General features: G+C 37.2%; 1 protein-coding gene across 1 annotated transcript; it reads right to left on the bottom strand.

The window, feature by feature from the left end:
- Positions 1-768: 768 nt before the first annotated feature.
- Positions 769-20,033, bottom strand: cchcr1 (coiled-coil alpha-helical rod protein 1). The gene is made up of 19 exons (XM_065250514.2): positions 19,800-20,033; positions 19,185-19,449; positions 18,916-19,074; positions 16,117-16,192; positions 15,904-16,011; positions 14,701-14,795; positions 14,492-14,606; positions 13,811-13,921; positions 13,525-13,665; positions 10,751-10,861; positions 9,486-9,592; positions 8,917-9,029; positions 8,765-8,840; positions 3,219-3,340; positions 2,975-3,142; positions 2,801-2,899; positions 2,558-2,709; positions 2,362-2,485; positions 769-2,232 (listed from the first exon to the last, which is right to left on the bottom strand). The coding sequence occupies exons 1-19, from the start codon at positions 19,861-19,863 to the stop codon at positions 2,099-2,101; spliced, it is 2,340 nt and encodes a 779-aa protein (XP_065106586.1). The 5' UTR covers positions 19,864-20,033; the 3' UTR covers positions 769-2,098.
- Between the last annotated feature and the right edge of the window lie 752 nt (positions 20,034-20,785).

Below are 20,785 nucleotides of genomic sequence, written 5' to 3'. Positions count from 1 at the left end.
TGAATGTAACATCTTGTGATCCATGACGATCAGTAAAAAAAATGTAAAAAATAACCATTTGAAAAAAAACAAAAATTATGACACTTTGGACACCAAATGTACCTGCAATTACATAATCACCCGCAGCTGCAGTGGGTCAAGCATCTATTTAGTTATACACTTCCATGCATTCCCTACACATCCATTCAAATCTTGTATGGCAGCTCTTTGTGCTTCAGGAAAAGCACAGAGGCCAGCTGCAGTTCAGCAAAATAGTTATATGAGCAACGTCAGTTTTCATTGAGGGCAAGACTGTGCGTCTTAAGGGAAAATGAAAAGTTTGTGCTTCAGTGAAAGATGGATTATAGCTTTATAAAGATAAAAAGCAGTCAGTGATTGATGCCTTGTTCTCTACAACACGCAAACACACAATCTCTTAGGCTGAATTACAAGTTACACTCCAAAAGTTCTCTGAAAGTGATTTTACATTTTAATGGATACACACTATGGAGAAGCTCTTAAAGAAAATGAAAAGTATGTTGGGTAGGTCAAATTTCATCTTGTTCATGTATGTCACGTAATAAAACTCAACATACTTATTGCTAAATAAGCTCAAAATATAAATTGTTTTCTCTAACAAACGTATTGCTTCCCTAGTTCGCCAAGTCATTTGGACATAGGGTGACCAGATGAGATTGGCTGAAATTCGGGACCGAGGCGTCATCCAATAATAGTTTAATTTATTTATTTTATTTAATAATAAAAGATAATGTATTTCAAACTGAACCAATCATATTAATATAAGTACATATGCATATAAATAAATTGATGTAATACTTATAAAAGTATTTTATACTTCATACAATAATAGTTAGATCATACAATAATATTTTTCTTTCTTTTATTTAATAATAGACGACAAAGAATTTCAAAATGAAGTTACTGAACCGATCATATTTTTATTAATATAAGTACATATGCATATAAATGTATATAAAACGTTAAAGTATTTTTTTTAAACACAGTGCCTCGCCCTCGACCAATCTGACTCATTCACGCGACTGCCTGCACTTTCAACTGTCCTTGCGGCTGCTGCAACTTTCGCTCTCTTAATCTACTCTATAAAAAAAGAGGGGACAAAAAGGTCCTGTTGTCTTTGTGCATATAGATGAATTAGATAAATTAATAGAAACAATACAACTTTAAATTCACACTTGAGCTATAGCCTACCGAGGTTGTGGAGGTTCGACGTCAGCATATTTCGCGAAGGTTTTAACTGCTTCCAGCACTCCCGTGCCTTATCAGTGCATATCTAAATGGGCGCCTACAGTATATATATATATATATATATATATATATATATATATAAAACAAACAAACAAGATGCTGCAGCCAATGAGCAGCTGGCGGGGGCTGGCTGCAGGATGACTTAACCAACCTCCTCGCTCTTGTTTTATCAGACTTTAACTACCCATGATTTTTCTTCAGTATAATTTTCGGGATTCAGGACGGCAGCTTAGATTTCGGGACTTTCCCGTCTGTTCACCCTATTTGGACGTATGTGCTTTTTTTCGGCTTGAAAACATTACAAAGTACTTGGGATGATGACATAAGGGTGAGTTAGTTATGGGATCATTTTAATTTTCCGGTGAACTATTCCTTTTTAAACCTGATCCGGAAAAATACGACAGGAAGAACCAAGCCGGTTTATTTTAGTCATCCGGCCTATATTTGAGTGAAACAAGATATTCAGGAAGAAACTTAGGAGCGAGGATTGATTGGGGACATACACTGGAATAATTCCATATTGAGTTGCTGAATATGCCTTTAGTATAACACTAAAGCCCAGTTGCTCCAGAAGGATGGTCAATAAGTCCCTATCCCAAATTTCTACATTTACAAACAGCACTAAGTGTTTATTAGATTAAACATTTTAAATCGATTGAGAGCCCTAATATGAGCCAATAAACATCTTTGTAATTCTGAAGGGCTGTTTGAAACGAATTAAAAGTGCAATTTTTACAAAAACCTTTTTATTGAATTATAAAACAGACATCAAACCCTATGAATGTGCGGTGACAGACAGCGAGGGTGTGTGAGGGAGAACCAACTGGCGTGCTTAGCCTAATTCTTTATGTGTATCAGGACCAGCGGGTGTTTGTGTTACATTTGAAGCCTGACCCTCCTCATCATCCTCTTCCTCTGAGCTGCCCATCACTGCCGCAGTAAGAGCCTGCAGCGTCCCCAGGAGACCTGTGAGAGAAGCAGCGAGTGTAAAGAAACACCAAAAAAGTATGACCGTACATAAAATTCCCAGTTTTGTTTGTAATATGCAATGTTTACATTGCAATAATAATTATGTGAGTGCGAACATGAGCTTACTTTCAGGTGTTGGAGAATTCCTGCTTTCAGGGTGATGTTTTTGTTTTAAGGCTTCAGTTGTTTGAATGGCTGATCTTCTGAGGCTTTTATATTCATTCATTAAACCTTGTTCCTGAACAACAGCCTGCATGAACATACAAAATAACAAACAGTAAAGGACAGAGAGTCAATCGAAGTCAATGTGTGTATCACTCACCAGGAGAAGGTTGCGGTCTTTGTCCTTGTGTTTCAGCTGTTTCTGCAGATGTGTGATCTGCTTGTGTGTGTGTTCGGTTCTCTCTCTCTCTGCCTCTTTCATCTGCTCTCTCTCCCTCTCCACCTGCCTCTGTACCTGTCGCAAAGCCACCACTGCACACAGGCATGAAAAACAAAATGCGTGTGAGACACTCAGAGCTTCATTCAGAAGTAAACAGCATGCCCTGTGTTTGTTAATGTGCACCTGCTTTAGTATGTTCTCTCCTTGCTGTGTTGAGTTGAGCCTCCATGTCTCTGAGCTTCTCTGTACACATGCTTTCGACGTCTGACATCCTATGCAGAACTGCACACAGACACACTTTCAGCAAGTTTTCAAAAATATGTTGACCTTAATGGCTGAGAATCACCACACTCATACCTGAATCACACTGTTGTTTTAATCTCTGGGCCTCATCGTGGAGCTCCGCAATGGTCCCCTCTTGCTCCTCACACTGCCGCTGTATCTTCATCTGGCTAGATTCTGATACCTTCAACTCCTCTTTACTGCATGACAGGGCCTCCTTCAGGAGTCCCACTTCTCTCTCATCTGCAGAGGGCACAGACACAGTTATGGCTCTCCATATCTTCTAAGTTTACTGTCTGGTTAAAGTTTATGTACATACGCTGTTGCTGGAGTTCAAACAGGGATGCTTGGATAAGGTCTGGTGTGCGTTTGAGCTCTTGCGTGAGTTTATCTCTCTCTGCGCTCAACAGGGCTACCTCAGCCTGGAGGCCCTTAATTAAGCTATAATAGAGAAAATGCATTTCAGAATAAAATACCAGCATGCTTCCTACCACATGCAAGTTCGCACTCATTACTGCCTACTGTTTTTGTTATACCAGTATATATCATGCAGCAGTAAACACTTCTAAAAGCAGCACAATGACTGTTGTCATCTAAATATATTATTGGTGTTTAATTTAGCAAGATGAATTTTACATTTTTAATCAATGTTGAGTTTAAAACATCGCATGTCGTCTGAACCAAGGTTATTATAGTTTTGCATTTTTCTTTAGTTTTTATTTTCGTTCAAATTCAGTTTAGTTTGAATTCATTTTTAAAGTGTGTTTGCTAGTTTAGTTTATAATTTATTTTTTGAAAATGCTTTCATTTTTATTAGTTTTAGTGTTAGTTTTAGTCTTTTTTGTAATGTGGGTTATTTGTCAGGGGCTTGATTAAAAAAGGTCAGAAAAAGTATTGTGTAATAATAACTAAACAAAAAATCATAACATTTGAGAAAATATTAATTCTAAAATAAAACCAGTACATAAAATGGGCACAACTATGTATCAACACTTCACAGTAAGTGCAAAATGTGTAAGTGACGTGTGCCAATAAAAAACCTTAAGAACCAACAGACTAAAGAAGACATACATGAACCGCATGTATTCAACCTATTTACAGAATTCAAACCCTATACAAATACAACAGCTGTACAATTTTCACACACTTTACTAAATGTACCCTATACAATTAGCCTACTCATCTGGACTGAAGCAGCAAACATTCAGTGTAAGAGTAAACAAATGATATAACATTATTTAAAGGGACATTCCACTTTTTTTGAAAATATGCAAATTTTCCAGCTCCTCTAGAGTTAAACATTTGATTCTTAAAAGTTGTGATTATTTAGGCAGATATGGTTAGGACTATACTCTCATTCTGGGGTAATAATCAAGGACTTTGCTGATGTTACATGGCTGCAGCAGGCGTAGTGATATTACGCACTGCCCGAAAATAGTCCCCTGCCATTGAAAGTAACCAAGGGGACTATTTTCGAGCAGTGCGTAATCACTACGCCTGCTGCAGCCATGTTACATCAGTAAAGTCACTGATTATAATGCCAGTTTGAGAGTACAGTTCCTAGCCATATCTACCTAGAAAAATCACAACTTTTAATTTTCTGTCAGTCTTAGTACACAATGTAAATATAGAAGAGTCAAGTTTTAAATAGGAAAAATATACTTTGGTTATTTTTTAGCACAATGCTAATGGTCTAATCAGATTTAATGTATTGTGCTAAGCTATGCTAAAAGTGGTAGTGCCAGACTCGGAAATCAGCTGAATGGATTCCAAAACGGTAAGAATCAAATGTTTAACTCTAGGGGAGCTGGAAAATGAGCATATTTTCAAAAAAAAAGGAATTTCCCTTTAATATTCGAATCACAGCTTATAGTGTTTTGACATCAACAAACCAAAGGGCATTTTACCTCAAACTTGACACTAGTTAACTTTCTAAAGTAGCAATCGCTTCTCGGTTGGCATTAACACACTGACAAAATTATATTCAAAATTAAAAAATATTTTTATACCACTTTTTGATGTGTGATTGTGTAAAGCTGTTCAAGAAATAGACGTTATTTGCTCTATAAAAGACATTGACAAAGATGAAAACTAAGGACATTTAATTTATAATTTTATTATATTTTAGTTAGATTTGCCAAACACACATTACAGTTTTGGTTAGTTTTTTTTTTCTAATGCCTCATTTTAATTTATATTTCAGTTTACAACAATGTTTTCCCACCTAGTTTTTGTTTTTTTCGTTTGTTTTTGTTAACAATTATATGGTCTGGATAGAAATTAAAGGAATATTCAATTTTCTTAAAAGAAAAATCCAGATAATTTACTCACCACCATGTCATCCAAAATGTTGATGTCTTTCTTTGTTCAGTCGAGAAGAAATTATGTTTTTTGAGGAAAACTTCCTCAACTCAACACTTAACGAGGCATAAGGGTCTTATCTAGCTAAACATTTTTCATTTTTGACAATAAAAATAAAAATATGCTCTTTTAAACCACAACTATTCGTCTAGGTCCGGTCCAGTGGGACCTAACGTAAATGAGTAGTGAAGTAGGTAGGGAGGTAAAGTTGTGGTTTAACCTCTTACACTCTGAGGCTATTTTGGGGATTTCCGCCTGGATTTGGCCTACCCAATTTCAAAAGCTTCTCATACCCACATGCAGAGGTGCACATACAAAAGTTTGGTATCATTTTACAGGAAACCCTTTGAAATTACATAAAACACTGTTAAAAGTGCTCAACATGGTTGTATGTGTTGTCAGTCCTCTAATAAACACAAAAATAAATAGGCGCTTTTGGATGTTTTTTTTCTGTATTTAAAAGTGTATAACTCTGGCCCAGAGTGGTAACGAAACCTGCAGACAGTTTTGTTTGATTCCAGCAGTTGGCAGCTTACAGAGGAAAAAGGAATTTTTTCTCTATCATAATAAATGCAAAAGTTATTTTACTCCAACTGATGGGAGGAATAATACGCTTATGGTGTACAATTTCTGCCAAAAAACATTTGAAGTGCTACCATAACCACATACAGTGGAATAAATGCAATTTCTTTATATCATTTTAAAGAAACCCCTTTGAAGTTACATAAAAAGCTGCTGTTTGTGACAAATATTGTTATTTATGTTGTTTTTCATATGATAAAACACCAAATTTTCTTTTTTAGGTTGTAAATACTGTCTTTGATAGTGTATAACTCTGGTTCTGGGTACTCTAGCAGACTGCAGACAATGAACTCTTTAGCATGTCGCATTCAAAAGATATTCTTATTTTACTGAAGGGTGCGAAAATACATTTTTCATATAAATATTAATTTTTTGTTTTGCACATATAATAAATAGCCAGGGATTAATTATGCACACAACCAAAGAAAATGCTGTGAATGGACTCATTGTTTAGAGTAGGACCTAAGATAAAAGATGGTGTATCATTTGTGGCTATCTGTGCTATCTGAGGCAGTCCACACTCAAGTTTCCCATATGTTTATAAAAGACAATTTTTAACCTTATTATTCATTCAACGATTGTTGGATGTGTGTTAATAATAGAGATTATTAATGATGTAGCCTTATTCCTGAGAATGAGAGCTTTCATTTGATATAAGACTTGCCCATGTTTGTCATACTTGAAAAATATGAAATATGTGAATATTAAATCATATAATAAATTGTCGGGGGGGGGGTGATAGTGTAAATTAAGTCTAAATAACTTTCTTACAGTAAAACATATCTCAAAGTGATGCATATCTGCAGAAAGTAGAGAGTCTAAGCTTTCAAACAGTATCTCATATGTGGTACTGGGTCCATGACAGACCATTAAAAATTAAAGGAATATTTTATATTAAGTCAAAATAAGATAATTCTGGCCCCGGTACAGGGTCCACAGAGTCAAACAAGTTAAAAGTGGATTTTTTTTTCTTGTCAAAAATGACAATCGTTTCGCTAGATAAGACCCATATGCCTCGTTTGGGATCGTTTATAGTCTTTTGAAACTCCGTTGAAAAAAACTGTTAAGTGTTGAGTTAAGTATTAAATGTTGGGCTCTATTAACTCTCTCCCCGCCATTGACGAGATATCTCGTCAATTAAGAGAAAACGCTTCCCCGCCAATGACGAGATTTTCCGTCTTTCCGCAATACCGCTATTATCCACCAGGTGGCGCCCTTCCGCAACTTTTTAAAACCGGAAGTATTGCCCTATGGCAAGCTGCTGCATGTCCGTGTCCGTTTTAAAGATCGCTCTGAATGGGATCTCTATGAAAAGTCCGTCACAAATATGGAATTATTTTTGCTTTTTGCTCAAAATATGGTGTTTTTGCAAAAACCTACCCATATTCAAAAGCTGATTGCAAAAGAACCACTAAAGGTAGGATGAAACGGTTTTTTTTGTTTGAAAGCAGAGGGTCTGTTCTTTCATTTGGTATATTGTATGTTTATTTATTTAAAGAAGAACATTTTCTGGAAGGCATTAAACTTTGGTGAAAATCATGAAAAACGCTGGCGCTGGCTGGCAACTTTTTTTAAAAACGCTGGCGGTGAAAGAGTTAAAGTCCATTAAAATGAGAAAAATCCTGCAATGTTTTCCTCAAAAAACATAATTTCTTCTTGACTGAACAAAGAAAGACATCAACATTTTGGATGACATGGTGGTGAGTAAATTATCTGGATTTTTCTTTTAAGAAAATTGAATATTCCTTTAAGTTCCAGTCTCTATTTGTTTAATTGTCTGGTTAGTGGCTAAACTGAATTCTGGAAAAAATACCTTGTTGAAAATAAAAAACAATTGGTTTCCTAAAGACAAGGGGAGACTGCCGATTTTTATTTGTTAATTTTTATTTTTGGGTAAACTATCCATTTAACATTGTATACATTATATATAGTACACATTTTACACCGTAGTGTTAGCTTTGTGTTGTTTTTTGATACAGTTTAGCTATGATTTGAAATAAGGTAATCTACTTGTTATTTTGCTTTGATTTAGAAATAAACTACTCTAAAAAGGACTCTATTGTTATGGATTCTTTGCGGAAGTTCACCGGAAGTTACATTTGTTCCACGAAAGCTGTTTGTTTATGTGGTTACTGCTGAAACCGTCTTTACATCTAGGGAAATATGTGACCCTGGACCACAAAACCAGCATGGGTATATTTGTAGCAAAAGCCAAAAATACATTGTGTGGGTCAATACTATTGATTTTTCTTTTATGCAAAAATCATTAGGATATTATATAAAGATATTTTGTAAATATCCTAGCATACATTTCATTTGAATTATTAAACAAACATAATATAAACTTTATTTTTGTGAGTGGATGCTGTTGCTAATGACTTCATTTGGACAACTTTAAAAGCGATTTTCCCGATATTTAAGTTTTTTTGAACCCTCAGATTCCAGATTTTCAAATAGTTGTATTTCGGCCAGATATTGTCCTATCCTAACAAATCAATACATCAATAAAAAGCTTATTCATTCAGCTTTCTGATTATATCAATAAAAAAATTACCCTTATAAAGTAAATGAAATGTTTTGTGCTGTATGTTAATATACTATTCCACACATAGCCAAAAGTGACCTTGACAGTAAAATTCAGTCAATAAAACATACTTTTTACATACATTATTACAACCCCTGATAAATAATTTCAGTGGCACTCAATATGAATAGATTTGAATGACTTTTAATAGTCTGAATCTGAAATGACGTTGTAATAGAAGAGGGTTTTTATTACCCTGTTTAGCTTTAGTTCTCAACTGCTATATTATGATGATAAAAAATGACCTGAAAATTCGCTCAATGTGTAAATGAATCTCAATTAAACTCCATGATTCTTTGGCTATGATGACACAGAGCTGCTGTCTGCATGTGCCATACCTCTCTGACACAGACGGTTCTGGCGATCTTGTGGCTTGTTTGGTTTTCCACAGAGCTTCTTTCCTTAACAGCAGCCCTGCAGACAAACCAGCCACATTGAAAGTGAAACACACTTACACAGTCCCACCCCAAAACCAGATGACAAATCTCACCATGCACTGTGTCCAGTCGTTTAGCAGCAAAGGCAAGTCTCTGGTTGAGCTGACTTACACTAGACTGAACTGCTTCCATGTGACCTGCCTTCACATTTATGGCTGACATCACCCTTATGACAGAGAGAGATAGAGAAAGAGAGGCACAGAGATAGAGACAAACATGGAAAGAGACAGATGTTTATGGATGAGACATCTTCAGGGGTTTGTTCAGAGAAACAGTCAGCTTTAATCTAATCATGCCAGATATGTTGGTATTTAAAAGTGCATTTTAAATCTAAAGAGACCAAGATGTCGTCCGAACCAGACGCAACATGACAAGATTCCAGCGTTGAGCTTTTTTTATGTGATATGAAAAAAAATATCACAGCCAATGAGAACATTACACTGCTGAGATGGAAGCACTAAAACACACACATTTTGTTTTCGTAAAAATTCGTGATGCTATTTACTAGTTTTAATTGCAGTAATTAATCTCTAACATCTCTTATCTTCTAATCAGATAATCCACAATTGTTTGTCTCAGTTACTAACAGGTTACATATATTGATCGTTAGCGTTTGTGCTACCTGTGTGCTGTTTCACTAATGTCAACCAGGGATTTCTCTGTGCTCTTATTCTGCTCTTTCAGCTGGGCATTCTCCTTTAAAGCACTGTCCAACTGCTGCTTTAATCCCTAGATACAAACACACACAAAAATAGCACAAAAGCTGTCAGAAACACAAACCTGCCTCCGGGCTTTTAAATGAATAGCTTTAGTGCTGTCGCCATATAACAGCTGATCAGCTGGATGCATGTGGAAAGTAATTACAGATGAACTAAGACGTATTCTTGTGCGACATCATGCTAAACAAGCCCAAAGCTCACAAAACTTAACCCCTCTTAAAATCCAAAATACTGTGAATAAAGCAGAAATTTTTAATTTCAAGCTGAAGTTAAAATGACCAGGGATGTACAAAAAGGATCTTTATATGTTTGGTGACTAAACATTCACACGTAAGCGGTTTAAGATATTTAAATGATGCTTCATGTTGTTGTAACTCTCTGTATTTGCTGATCTATGACTGATCAATAAATATAAAATAAAAAATAATGAATCCATCCATGTATTATATTAAAGAGGCACTTAAAATAAATGAATACAGTATATATATGAAGTCAAAATAAAGTATACAATATAGTAATGAAGCATATTAGTAATTAACTGGTACAGAAAATCCAAATTTGCAGATTGAAAAATTAAAAATGCACTTTTTAAATTGGAGAAACAATTGCAGGGCTCAACGCAAATAATTGTTTATATTAAATGGTTCAGGTTTTCACTTGCCCTGCCAAAATTTTCACTGGCCCCAATAAAAAACTGTCAGTGTCACATATTCAAAAATAATCATTCAAAAGTCAAATATAATTGTATACATATACAACAGAAATTTTCTAACAAAAAAAGGTTCCCAACTTTTCTGCTTTAGCTGTAAACTAACAGCAAACTGTGCAAAATATTGCATTGTTTCTTTCGTCGTGTTTTACCCAAGTAAATGTCTGCTTTCAAGATTTAAAATACTATACATTGATGAAAATATATTTTAGTGACTGAAGGTGAAGTACTGGCCCGATCACGCAAGTGACAATACTTTTTACTGGCACAAACATCCCTCACGTTTGCCCCGGGCAACCGGGCAGTCCTTTATGTTGAGCCCTGAATTGCCGTATGTTCTTAAATCATAAAGAACTCTTATGTCAAGACAAAGACAAATGAAGATATGATTCCACATCCATAACCCTTTCAACCTACAACTGGCCCTACAACCACAACTTTCAACATGTGTATGAGTACCTGAGCATGTACATGTTGTAGCTCCAACTGAGCGGTTTTGTCCTCTATGTGGTGCTGCAGTACACCGTTCTGTGACCGCAAGCACTCGACTTCTTGCTGTAGAGAAGAAACCTACACACACATTTACAGCAGTCAGAATAGGTAGCAAATTTAGAAATGAACAGTTAAAATTTAGTTAAGACGTAAACTTATGCCATCATGAAAGGTAAAATATGCCTCTAAATCAATTGTAGGGGCTAATACAATGGTTGAATAATTATTATGCAAGTCAATATTTTAATCACATTGTTTTCCAAACACATTTGTGATCCTCCATGACCAAAATAACAGCCATAAGGGTCATATATTTTTAAATAGTAACTAAACCCTAAACCAACTTTTTTTAGTTAATGATCTGTAAGAATGGGGCTTTATTAGTGCTGCTCATTGATTTGAGTAACTTTTTTGGCATTTGGGTGAAAGTGTTTTAATGCTACAATATATGGTGTAAAAATGTCTCTTCAGGTTGAACGGTGGCTACTGCAGTTAAATTTTCCTGTTGGATGTTGCGGTACTGAGTGATGCAAGCGGTACAACCCTATCTAAGCCGGTTCAAGCTCACCACACCCTTGGTACAAGCTCAGTTCGTCCCCTCTATCTCCATTGGGGTCTGCCCACTTTGCTTGCATTTTTCAAATATTGCCAGTGTGTGGAGTCAGGCTCTGACCAGGGGTTTAGTTACTCTTTAAATATTTATACATCATCTGAAAGATGAATACTACACAGCTTTATATAATAGCTTTTCATTACTATATAGTTTGTTAGGATAGGACAATATTTGGTCAAGATACAACTATTTGAAAATCTGGAATCTGAGGACTCAAAAATCTAATAATGGCGCTTTTCCATTGCATAGTACCCCACGGTTTGGTTTAGTTTGGGTTGGGTCAGCTTACTTTTGTGAGCTTTTCCATTGGTTGCAATTAGGGATGCAGCGATTAACCGGTTTCACTATTAACCGCACTTTAAAATGTCACGGTTAAGTAACCGTAAAGCCTCCGAGACACACCATGTGTTTTTGTTTCACGCACACACACACAAACCAGATCCACGAACCACCAAGAGGCGCGTGCGGCGTGCGACATGCTCGTTAGCGCACTGTATGACAAAGCTCCACGTTCAAAAGAATATGTGCGCGTGACACGTCTCTTGGTTGTTCGTGCATCAGTGTGTGTGTGTGTGCCTGCATGGGTGCATGAAAGAGCCACACTCCAATCGGTCTGTGCAGCATTAAAAACCTCCTCCTCGTGAATCAAACTCGGGCGGGGCTCCTGGTGGTCTGACTGCATTTAATTACGTTGAATTATTTTAACGTGTTAATGATTAATGAATTAATAGCATGAGTTAACATGTTAATGCTGCCAGTCCTAATATTTATATTTGATTTTTGTGTAATATTAAGCTAAACCTGTCAAAATGACTCGCAGTACCGAGTCCTGGATGACCCTGTGTTATTATTCATTTTGAGAGGCTCTTATCATTTTTACTAATACTTCAGAAAAATCCAAATAATATACATTTATTCAGTCCAAATATAAAATTACATTTATTCAAAAGATCATTAAAATGAATAGCCTACAGGTTATTAAAGCCAGCTAGGTTATTATTATTATCATGTGTCCAAGAATTGTAGAAAAAATACACAAACTGAAAATACAAAAGAATTTAGCAATTGTTAAAAAATGTATTCATGTGATTTTTTACATTAATGTTGTAAAATAAATGAGTCCATAATAACCGTACAACCGTGATTATTTATCAGACTATAACCGTAACATCAAAATCTATAATCGTTGCATCCCTAGTTGCAATACATAGTACCCGATACTTTTTTTCGTACCACCTCGGTTGGGGTTCCAAGCGACCTGAGCTGATACCAAATGTGAGGCGAAAACACAGTAGATCACTGATTGGTCTGAGAAAATCGTCACTACAGCGTCATCGCTATAATGTAGATTAGCTTAACCTGTGCTAGCTACCCCCCATAGTACCGTGGGGTACTACGCAATGAAAAAGCGCCAATATTGAGAAAATTGCTTTTAAAGTTGTCCAAATGAAGTAATAATAATAATAATAATAATTCATTACATTTATATAGCGCTTTTCTCAGTACTCAAAGCGCTTTACATATGAACGGGGGAATCTCCTCAACCACGAGGGATGATTAGTAGGCCAATGGGCAAGGTGGGCCAGGATGCCGGGGCACACCCCTACTCTTTTCGAAGGACATCCTGGGATTTTTAATGACCACAGAGAGTCAGGACCTCGGTTTAACATCTCATCCGAAGGACGGTGCTTTTTGACAGTATAGTGTCCCCGTCACTATACTGGGGTGTTAGGACCCACACAGACCACAGGGTGAGCACCCCTGCTGGTCTCACTAACACCACTACCAGCAGCAACCTGGTTTTTCCCAGGTGGTCTCCCATCCAAGTACTGACCAGGCTCAGCCCTACAGTTTTCCAGAATTGCATTCTACCTAAAGTCTCCAGAGGTACAAGATGTCAGGTGAAATAATATATCACTTATATTTATTAACACTATTAGTGTTAGTTATTAAGATTGGTGTGGTTTGGAATTGGTTAAATGTGCTTGGAAAAAACTAATTAAATTATTGACTTGCATAATAATTATGCATGCAGTGAGTATATAAAGAGGTTAAACACTGACACTGGGAGGCAGTGATGTATACTGAATGTGTATAAACATTATCTGTGAGTATGTGTTTACATTACCATATTTTGTAAATGTGCTCTCTCAGAGTGGAGTTGCAAATCCCTTGTCTGTAGTTTAACAAGCAGCATGAAAACCTTCTGTCTCCAAACACTCAACATCTGTCCGGCTTTACAGCCAGAATACAGTGGATCAGACTGCGCCTAAATACATTTACACACAATAAGTACTAATAAACAGCATCAGAGACCCTCAAAAAAATCAGTCAGGCTCTAATAGCCATTTAGTCCGAACACGTGTATATGTACTGTACGTATGCAGTATGTATGTGTGTATGTGTTATCCGACCTGTTCACCCAGCTCTTTCTCCTGAATAGCAAGAATATCATTGGCTGCATTCACTCTGACATTCAACAGCTGGACAGACAGAGACAGGGCTTCCTTTTCCTTCTCCAAATGCTACAAACACAATTATAATTTTTTTTTAACAAGTTTATTTAAAAATAGAGAGACATCAAGTACATTGTGTTATATAAATACCAAAATCAATTTAAATCGGTTTTGATGCAGTTAAATAAAACAATTTCCAAAAATGACTATGCAGTAAGCGAAAAGCAATAGGCAAGGCGAGTAGTATGTCTGAATTAGTATTCGAAAAACAGCAGACGAAAAGTACCCGGATGACTTACTACTACTTCTGGCAAGATCCCCTAGTGTTTATATGATGGATACTATTCCGTGAGCCTCCGGGAGAGGAGTAATCCAACGAAGAAGAAGGAGAGGCGGTAATGCAAATATCAAATAGTAAAATATGGAACAGCTGTCCCTTTTGGTTAAATTGCGCTTGTTTAACGTCATTCCAGTAAATGACTAACTTCTTGTTAAGGTGACATATGGCATGTAACGTTTCAACATGGCGAATGTATTGCTTCCGAATTCATTCATAATATACAGTATTCATCTAATTCAGTACCTACTGTGATAGTATCCAGTTTAAGATTCAGTGCATGTTCCCGAATATATGCAAACCTGTATCTGTTGTCTGAAGTCTTCTTCCTCTTTTTTCTCTGTGATGTTGCCGCCAATGTATAGGCGCAGTTTCTGCAGACACTCAGACTGTTCCAACAATGAGATGTTGAGAGCACTGCATCAACACAAAAATTACTTCACATCAGATAAATACTCATGATAATTTCACCTTCAGAAACAGCAATATCAGCAAGTGTAATCTCACTCACTTCCGCTGATTCCTTAGGTCATCTCTTTCTGATATTACTTCTTGTAATTGGGCCCTCAGTGAGGTCACTTCCTGTACAGCATCAGCAATCACGTGCTGAAATTCAAAGTGATTAAGAGTTAGACACACTGCGTTGGTGGAAACTAAAGTGCAAAAACTTGCCCCCTAAAAATTATTTTGACTTGGGGAACACTGTGAACATATTTTTTTAACATGTAAATTTAATTAAGGACCTTAGGACTAGTTGGTTTAAAAGATATTAAAGGGATCGTTCGGCCAAAAATGATATTAAACCCATGATTTACTCACCCCCAAGTTGTCCGAGTTGCATATGTCCATCGTTTTTCAGACAAACACATTTTCGGATATTTTATAAAATGTTTTAGATCTTTCAGTTGATTAAATGTAATGTTACGGGGTCCACCCATAGTCAACGACCTTCAAGTCCAAAAAAAGTGCGTCCATCCTTCACAAAATAAATCCAAATGGCTCCAGGATGATAAACAAAGGTCTTCTGAGGGTAATCTGTGCGGTGTTGTTGTAGAAATATCCATATTTAAAACTTTATTAACGAAAATAAATACCTTCCGGTAGCGCCGCCATCTTAGTCGCGTCCGCATTCAGGATGAGAGCTTACGCAGCCTACGGAGGCTTCTCTGCTGGTGCTCTGTGCCCCCGCCCTCCGAATTTGTCATATGTCACTAAGAAAAGTGCGTACACTACGCTAATACTCTCTCCTGAATACAGAGAGTCTAAGATGGCGGCGCTACCGGAAAGTATTTATTTTCGTTAATAAAGTTTTAAATATGGATATTTCTACAACAACACCGCACGGATTACCCACAGAAGACCTTTGTTTATCATCCTGGAGCCGTTTGGATTTATTTTGTGAAGGATGGATGCACTTTTTTTGGACTTGAAGGTCGTGGACCCCGTAACATTACATTTAATCAACTAAAAGATCTAAAACATTTTCTAAAATATCCGAAAATGTGTTTGTCTGAAAAACGATGGACATATGCAACTCGGACAGCTTGGGGGTGAGTAAATCATGGGTTTAATATCATTTTTGGGCGAACTATCCCTTTAAAGTGAAATTAGTCTTAATAAAAAGGTCCAGCATGTTTTTTAATGTTATCTAATAAGGTGACATTTATAGATTTTACATCCTTTTTGGGATACTGCATGGCTTTTCAAGCTTTACCTGATCCTCCAGTTTGAGTTGCAGCCTTTCTCTCTCTTCTTTTGAGTCCTGTAATTCTTTCTCCAAACACTGATGCTTCAATTCATACTGGCTTTTCAGGGTCGAACACTAGTCACAAAAAAAATTAGGTCACACTTAGAAAGTAGCATTATGATGTGACACATTTTATTTTCTTATCAACAGAGTTTGGAGGGAGCGTATGTGAGCATTTACCTGTTCTTGGCTTTTACTAAGCTCAGTCTTGCAACTCTTCAATTCACTTTGTAACTCATCACATTCTGTACACTGCCTACACACACACAAACACACATAAAAAACACATCTCAGTTCATAAACAGATCACATCACGCATTGAACCTTATTGGCTGGTATTAAGATGCGTTTTGGTCGATCGGATCACAAGTGGAAGATGTCAAATACAGGTGTAAACCGGGTGTGAAATTTTTGAGCTCATCCACTTTGGACCACATTCAGAGGCTGTTTACACTTTGTATTAAAATGTGTTTTTGTCGATCGGATCACAAGTGGACAACGCTAAAGACATATGTAAATGGTGTTCAAAACGTTTTGAGCTCATCCACTTTCGAAAACTTTCAACCACATTCAGAGGTAGTCGAAAACACTTAAGATCGGATTGCTTATGTAGTGTAAATGCATGTGGTTGAAGAGATCGCCTTCTCTCCGCCCATTTATGGAATCTGTGGTACTACGCACAGTGTTTTACGTCTTTTCTGACTTCTAGAGTGAAAACTGTGTACAACGCTATCTTTAGTTTTATCAATGAAAGCCTAAAGCGGCTGATCTCCGCGTCTTTCATTGGTTTCATTTTGCGAGCGTGTGAAAGTTGCGTGATCCTATTTCATCAATTGCGCTGAAATATCAGAGAAAGCTCTTACATATACAGTCTTGTTCAAAATAATAGCAGTACAATGTGACTAACCAGAATAATCAAGGTTTTTAGTATATTTTTTTATTGCTACGTGGCAAACAAGTTACCAGTAGGTTCAGTAGATTCTCAGAAAACAAATGAGACCCAGCATTCATGATATGCACGCTCTTAAGGCTGTGCAATTGGGCAATTAGTTGAAAGGGGTGTGTTCAAAAAAATAGCAGTGTGGCATTCAATCACTGAGGTCATCAATTTTGTGAAGAAACAGGTGTGAATCAGGTGGCCCCTATTTAAGGATGAAGCCAACACTTGTTGAACATGCATTTGAAAGCTGAGGAAAATGGGTCGTTCAAGACATTGTTTAGAAGAACAGCGTACTTTGATAAAAAAGTTGATTGGAGAGGGGAAAACCTATAAAGAGGTGCAAAAAATGATAGGCTGTTCAGCTAAAATGATCTCCAATGCCTTAAAATGGAGAGCAAAACCAGAGAGACGTGGAAGAAAACGGAAGACAACCATCAAAATGGATAGAAGAATAACCAGAATGGCAAAGGCTCAGCCAATGATCACCTCCAGGATGATCAAAGACAGTCTGGAGTTACCTGTAAGTACTGTGACAGTTAGAAGACGTCTGTGTGAAGCTAATCTATTTTCAAGAATCCCCCGCAAAGTCCCTCTGTTAAAAAAAGGCATGAGCAGAAGAGGTTACAATTTGCCAAAGAACACATCAACTGGCCTAAAGAGAAATGGAGGAACATGTTGTGGACTGATGAGAGTAAAATTGTTCTTTTTGGGTCCAAGGGCCACAGGCAGTTTGTGAGACGACCCCCAAACTCTGAATTCAAGCCACAGTACACAGTGAAGACAGTGAAGCATGGAGCATGATATGGGCATGTTTCTCCTACTATGGTGTTGGGCCTATTTATCGCATACCAGGGATCATGGACCAGTTTGCATATGTTAAAATACTTGAAGAGGTCATGTTGCCCTATGCTGAAGAGGACATGCCCTTGAAATGGTTGTTTCAACAAGACAATGACCCAAAACACACTAGTAAACGGGCAAAGTCTTGGTTCCAAACCAACAAAATTAATGTTATGGAGTGGCCAGCCCAATCTCCAGACCTTAATCCAATTGAGAACTTGTGGGGTGATATCTAAAATGCTGTTTCTGAAGCAAAACCAAGAAATGTGAATGAATTGTCAAGCAGTTTTAAAAAACTGTGGTCATACAACTAAATATTAGTTTAGTGATTCACAGGATTGCTAAATCCCAGAAAAAATAATGTTTGTACAAAATAGTTTTGAGTTTGTACAGTCAAAGGTAGACACTGCTATTTTTTTGAACACACCCCTTTCAACTAATTGCCCAATTGCACAGCCTTAAGAGCGTGCATATCATGAATGCTGGGTCTTGTTTGTTTTCTGAGAATCTACTATACCTACTGGTAACTTGTTTGCCACGTAGCAATAAAAAATATACTAAAAACCTTGATTATTCTGGTTAGTCACATTGTACTGCTATTATTTTGAACAAGACTGTACATGTACAAAACACTGTGCAGCATGTTTACTAACAACACAAGCAGCGGACTTCGACATAATATTATTTTGCGTCCATTTAAACCTCGTCATTACCCCCGTTCACGTTAAAATGACCGCAGAGAGACTCGCTGTCTCACAGTCTCCACAGACCATCGCCTCAAAGTAGGGCTGTGACAGATCGCAAAACTCACAGTTCGGATCACATTACGGTTTTTGAGGCAAGGATCGGATAATTTCATAGAAAAAACTAAAGCTGCTGCTCTCCATCTCCATAATTTTGCAAGCGTGTGAAAGTTTCACAAACTTATTTCATCAATTGCTCTGAAATATCCAGTAAAGCACTTACATATACATGTACAAAACTCTGTGCAGGATGTTTCTCGCCAATAGACCATCCCCTAAAAGTAATCATGACAGAAACGGCCTAAAAAGTGAACTTAAGAGACCAATTAAAACAACAGGTGTGAACGGAAATGTGTCTTTCTTGTCCAATTGTGATCCGATCAACCAAAATGCATTTTATACTAGGTATAAACAGGGCCTAACAGACCTGCAGTTAGTTACTTTAAATGTTTGAACCTGTTTATTTGGCCCTGCTGGTCTTTGATCTGCTCTCTTAAGCATTCCACTCGTCCTCTCAGACGCTCCATCTCTCCTTTCATCGCTTCTTTCTCTTCTCTTAAGCTTTCCATCTCTTGCAGCAGGGCCTTTGAACTGCTTCTCTGATCTTCAATCAGCCTGAGAGAGAAAGAGAAGCATGAAACTCAAAATCAAAAACTGTCTGTTTTAGGCATCAACAAATAAAACAAGTGTGTGTATGTATGTGAGGTAATACTGCATTTGTGTACCTGTGATCGGAAAGCTGTTGTAACAAGTTCTCACTCTGGTGCTTTTGATGGACAGAACTCCTCAATTCGACTCCAGCAGTCTCCTTCCAGCCCAATGCCAACCCACCAAATGTAGAAGGTGGTGGAGGTCTGCAGGGTGTGATGTGTGGAGCTGCAGGTGGGGGCGGGGTTTGGATAGTTGTTATATGTGAGGCTGTGGGAACAGCCAGAGGAAGCCCAGCAAACTGAGCAGGCGTCATCAAAGGAGCAGCATTACCGATAGGTCCTATGGGACAAAAAGACAGTTCGAGATTAATGTAACCGTAAACACAGACAGACAGGTTGGTAGCCAGACAAGTGTAAGAGGTATTCCCTCAACACATGAAAACGTTCACCAGGCAACACGTATGCATAGTAGGTGTTTTCTGAGGATTAATCTCATGACTATTACGTTGCTAACGCAATGTTCTACAACAGAGCAACAGGGGCACTGAAACTTACATAACTGTCACATTCGATGGATTCACAATAAAATACAAACAAACTTAAACAATTATTACAAAAACACTCTTTACACAGCACGATACTGCTGTCACTTGATTATCTCGTTTTTTGTTTGTTTAACGTTAACGTTACCTCCATCAGGAGCTTTCATGAAATCCGACGGCGCGTTTAGCCTCTCCGTTTTCCACAGTTCCATAACAACCACCAGACTTCCAATCTTACGTCCTACGTAAATGTCCAAATGTATTTAAATAGTACTATACAGTAATGTTTTTACTACAGACTCAGACTTTGTTTCAGGAAATGCGCGGCTGAATTCAAAGCTGGAAGCCTGCAACAGCGGCGCGTGCAGTTGTCATAGCAGAGATTTCCGGTGTGACGCAGCGCCCCCTGTAGTCCCTCACCATTTCCAAAACCATCTCTTTACTCCTATCCCGCCTGGAAAATCACTTTAAAGTCCCCATGAAATCAGAATGTAAATTATTTGGCTTTTACAATAAAAACCCTAAAGGTGCCATAGGATAAAAAACGGTATTTACCTAGGCATAGATGAATAATAGGAGTTCTGTACATACATGGTAATGACATATTGAGAGCCTCAAACGAATTTGTTTACAAATTTTTTTGTGAACCTCGTACATGCAAAATACTGCTGGAAAACCGGCCAATCTTAACATAATACCGAGTGTGATGTTACAGTTGAGATGTACGCCCAAACAGCTACTGGCAAGAGCTGTAGAGCCAATCAGAGCAAAGCTCAACATTATTATTCATGATGACCCTTCTAAATAGGGCAAAAATAGATCATTTCATTCAAAGGATAAATCCTTGGGTTGTAAATGGACATGTAAAAACGTTTCTGGATCATTTTGCACTTAATAAAGTTACATACCTTCTATGTAAATATCAAAGAACAAGTTACATATTATTTCAGTGCATTCGTTTGCACCTTTAAGGATACATTTAAACGAGTGTGCTCTGAAACATTGACGTATTTATAAAATATGAGGATTTAAAATGTACAGCCCACCAGTAAAGATCAATGATTTTTGACATCATTATAGACTTTGGGTTTCCATTAAAACATTTTCTATACTTTATCTTCCCTGTATCAAATC

Source organism: Paramisgurnus dabryanus, chromosome 5 (genome assembly GCF_030506205.2).
Source record: "Paramisgurnus dabryanus chromosome 5, PD_genome_1.1, whole genome shotgun sequence".
Lineage (NCBI taxonomy): Eukaryota > Metazoa > Chordata > Actinopteri > Cypriniformes > Cobitidae > Paramisgurnus > Paramisgurnus dabryanus.
The sequence above is the reverse complement of the archived record's forward strand: the minus strand, read 5'-3'. Positions and strand labels throughout refer to the sequence as shown.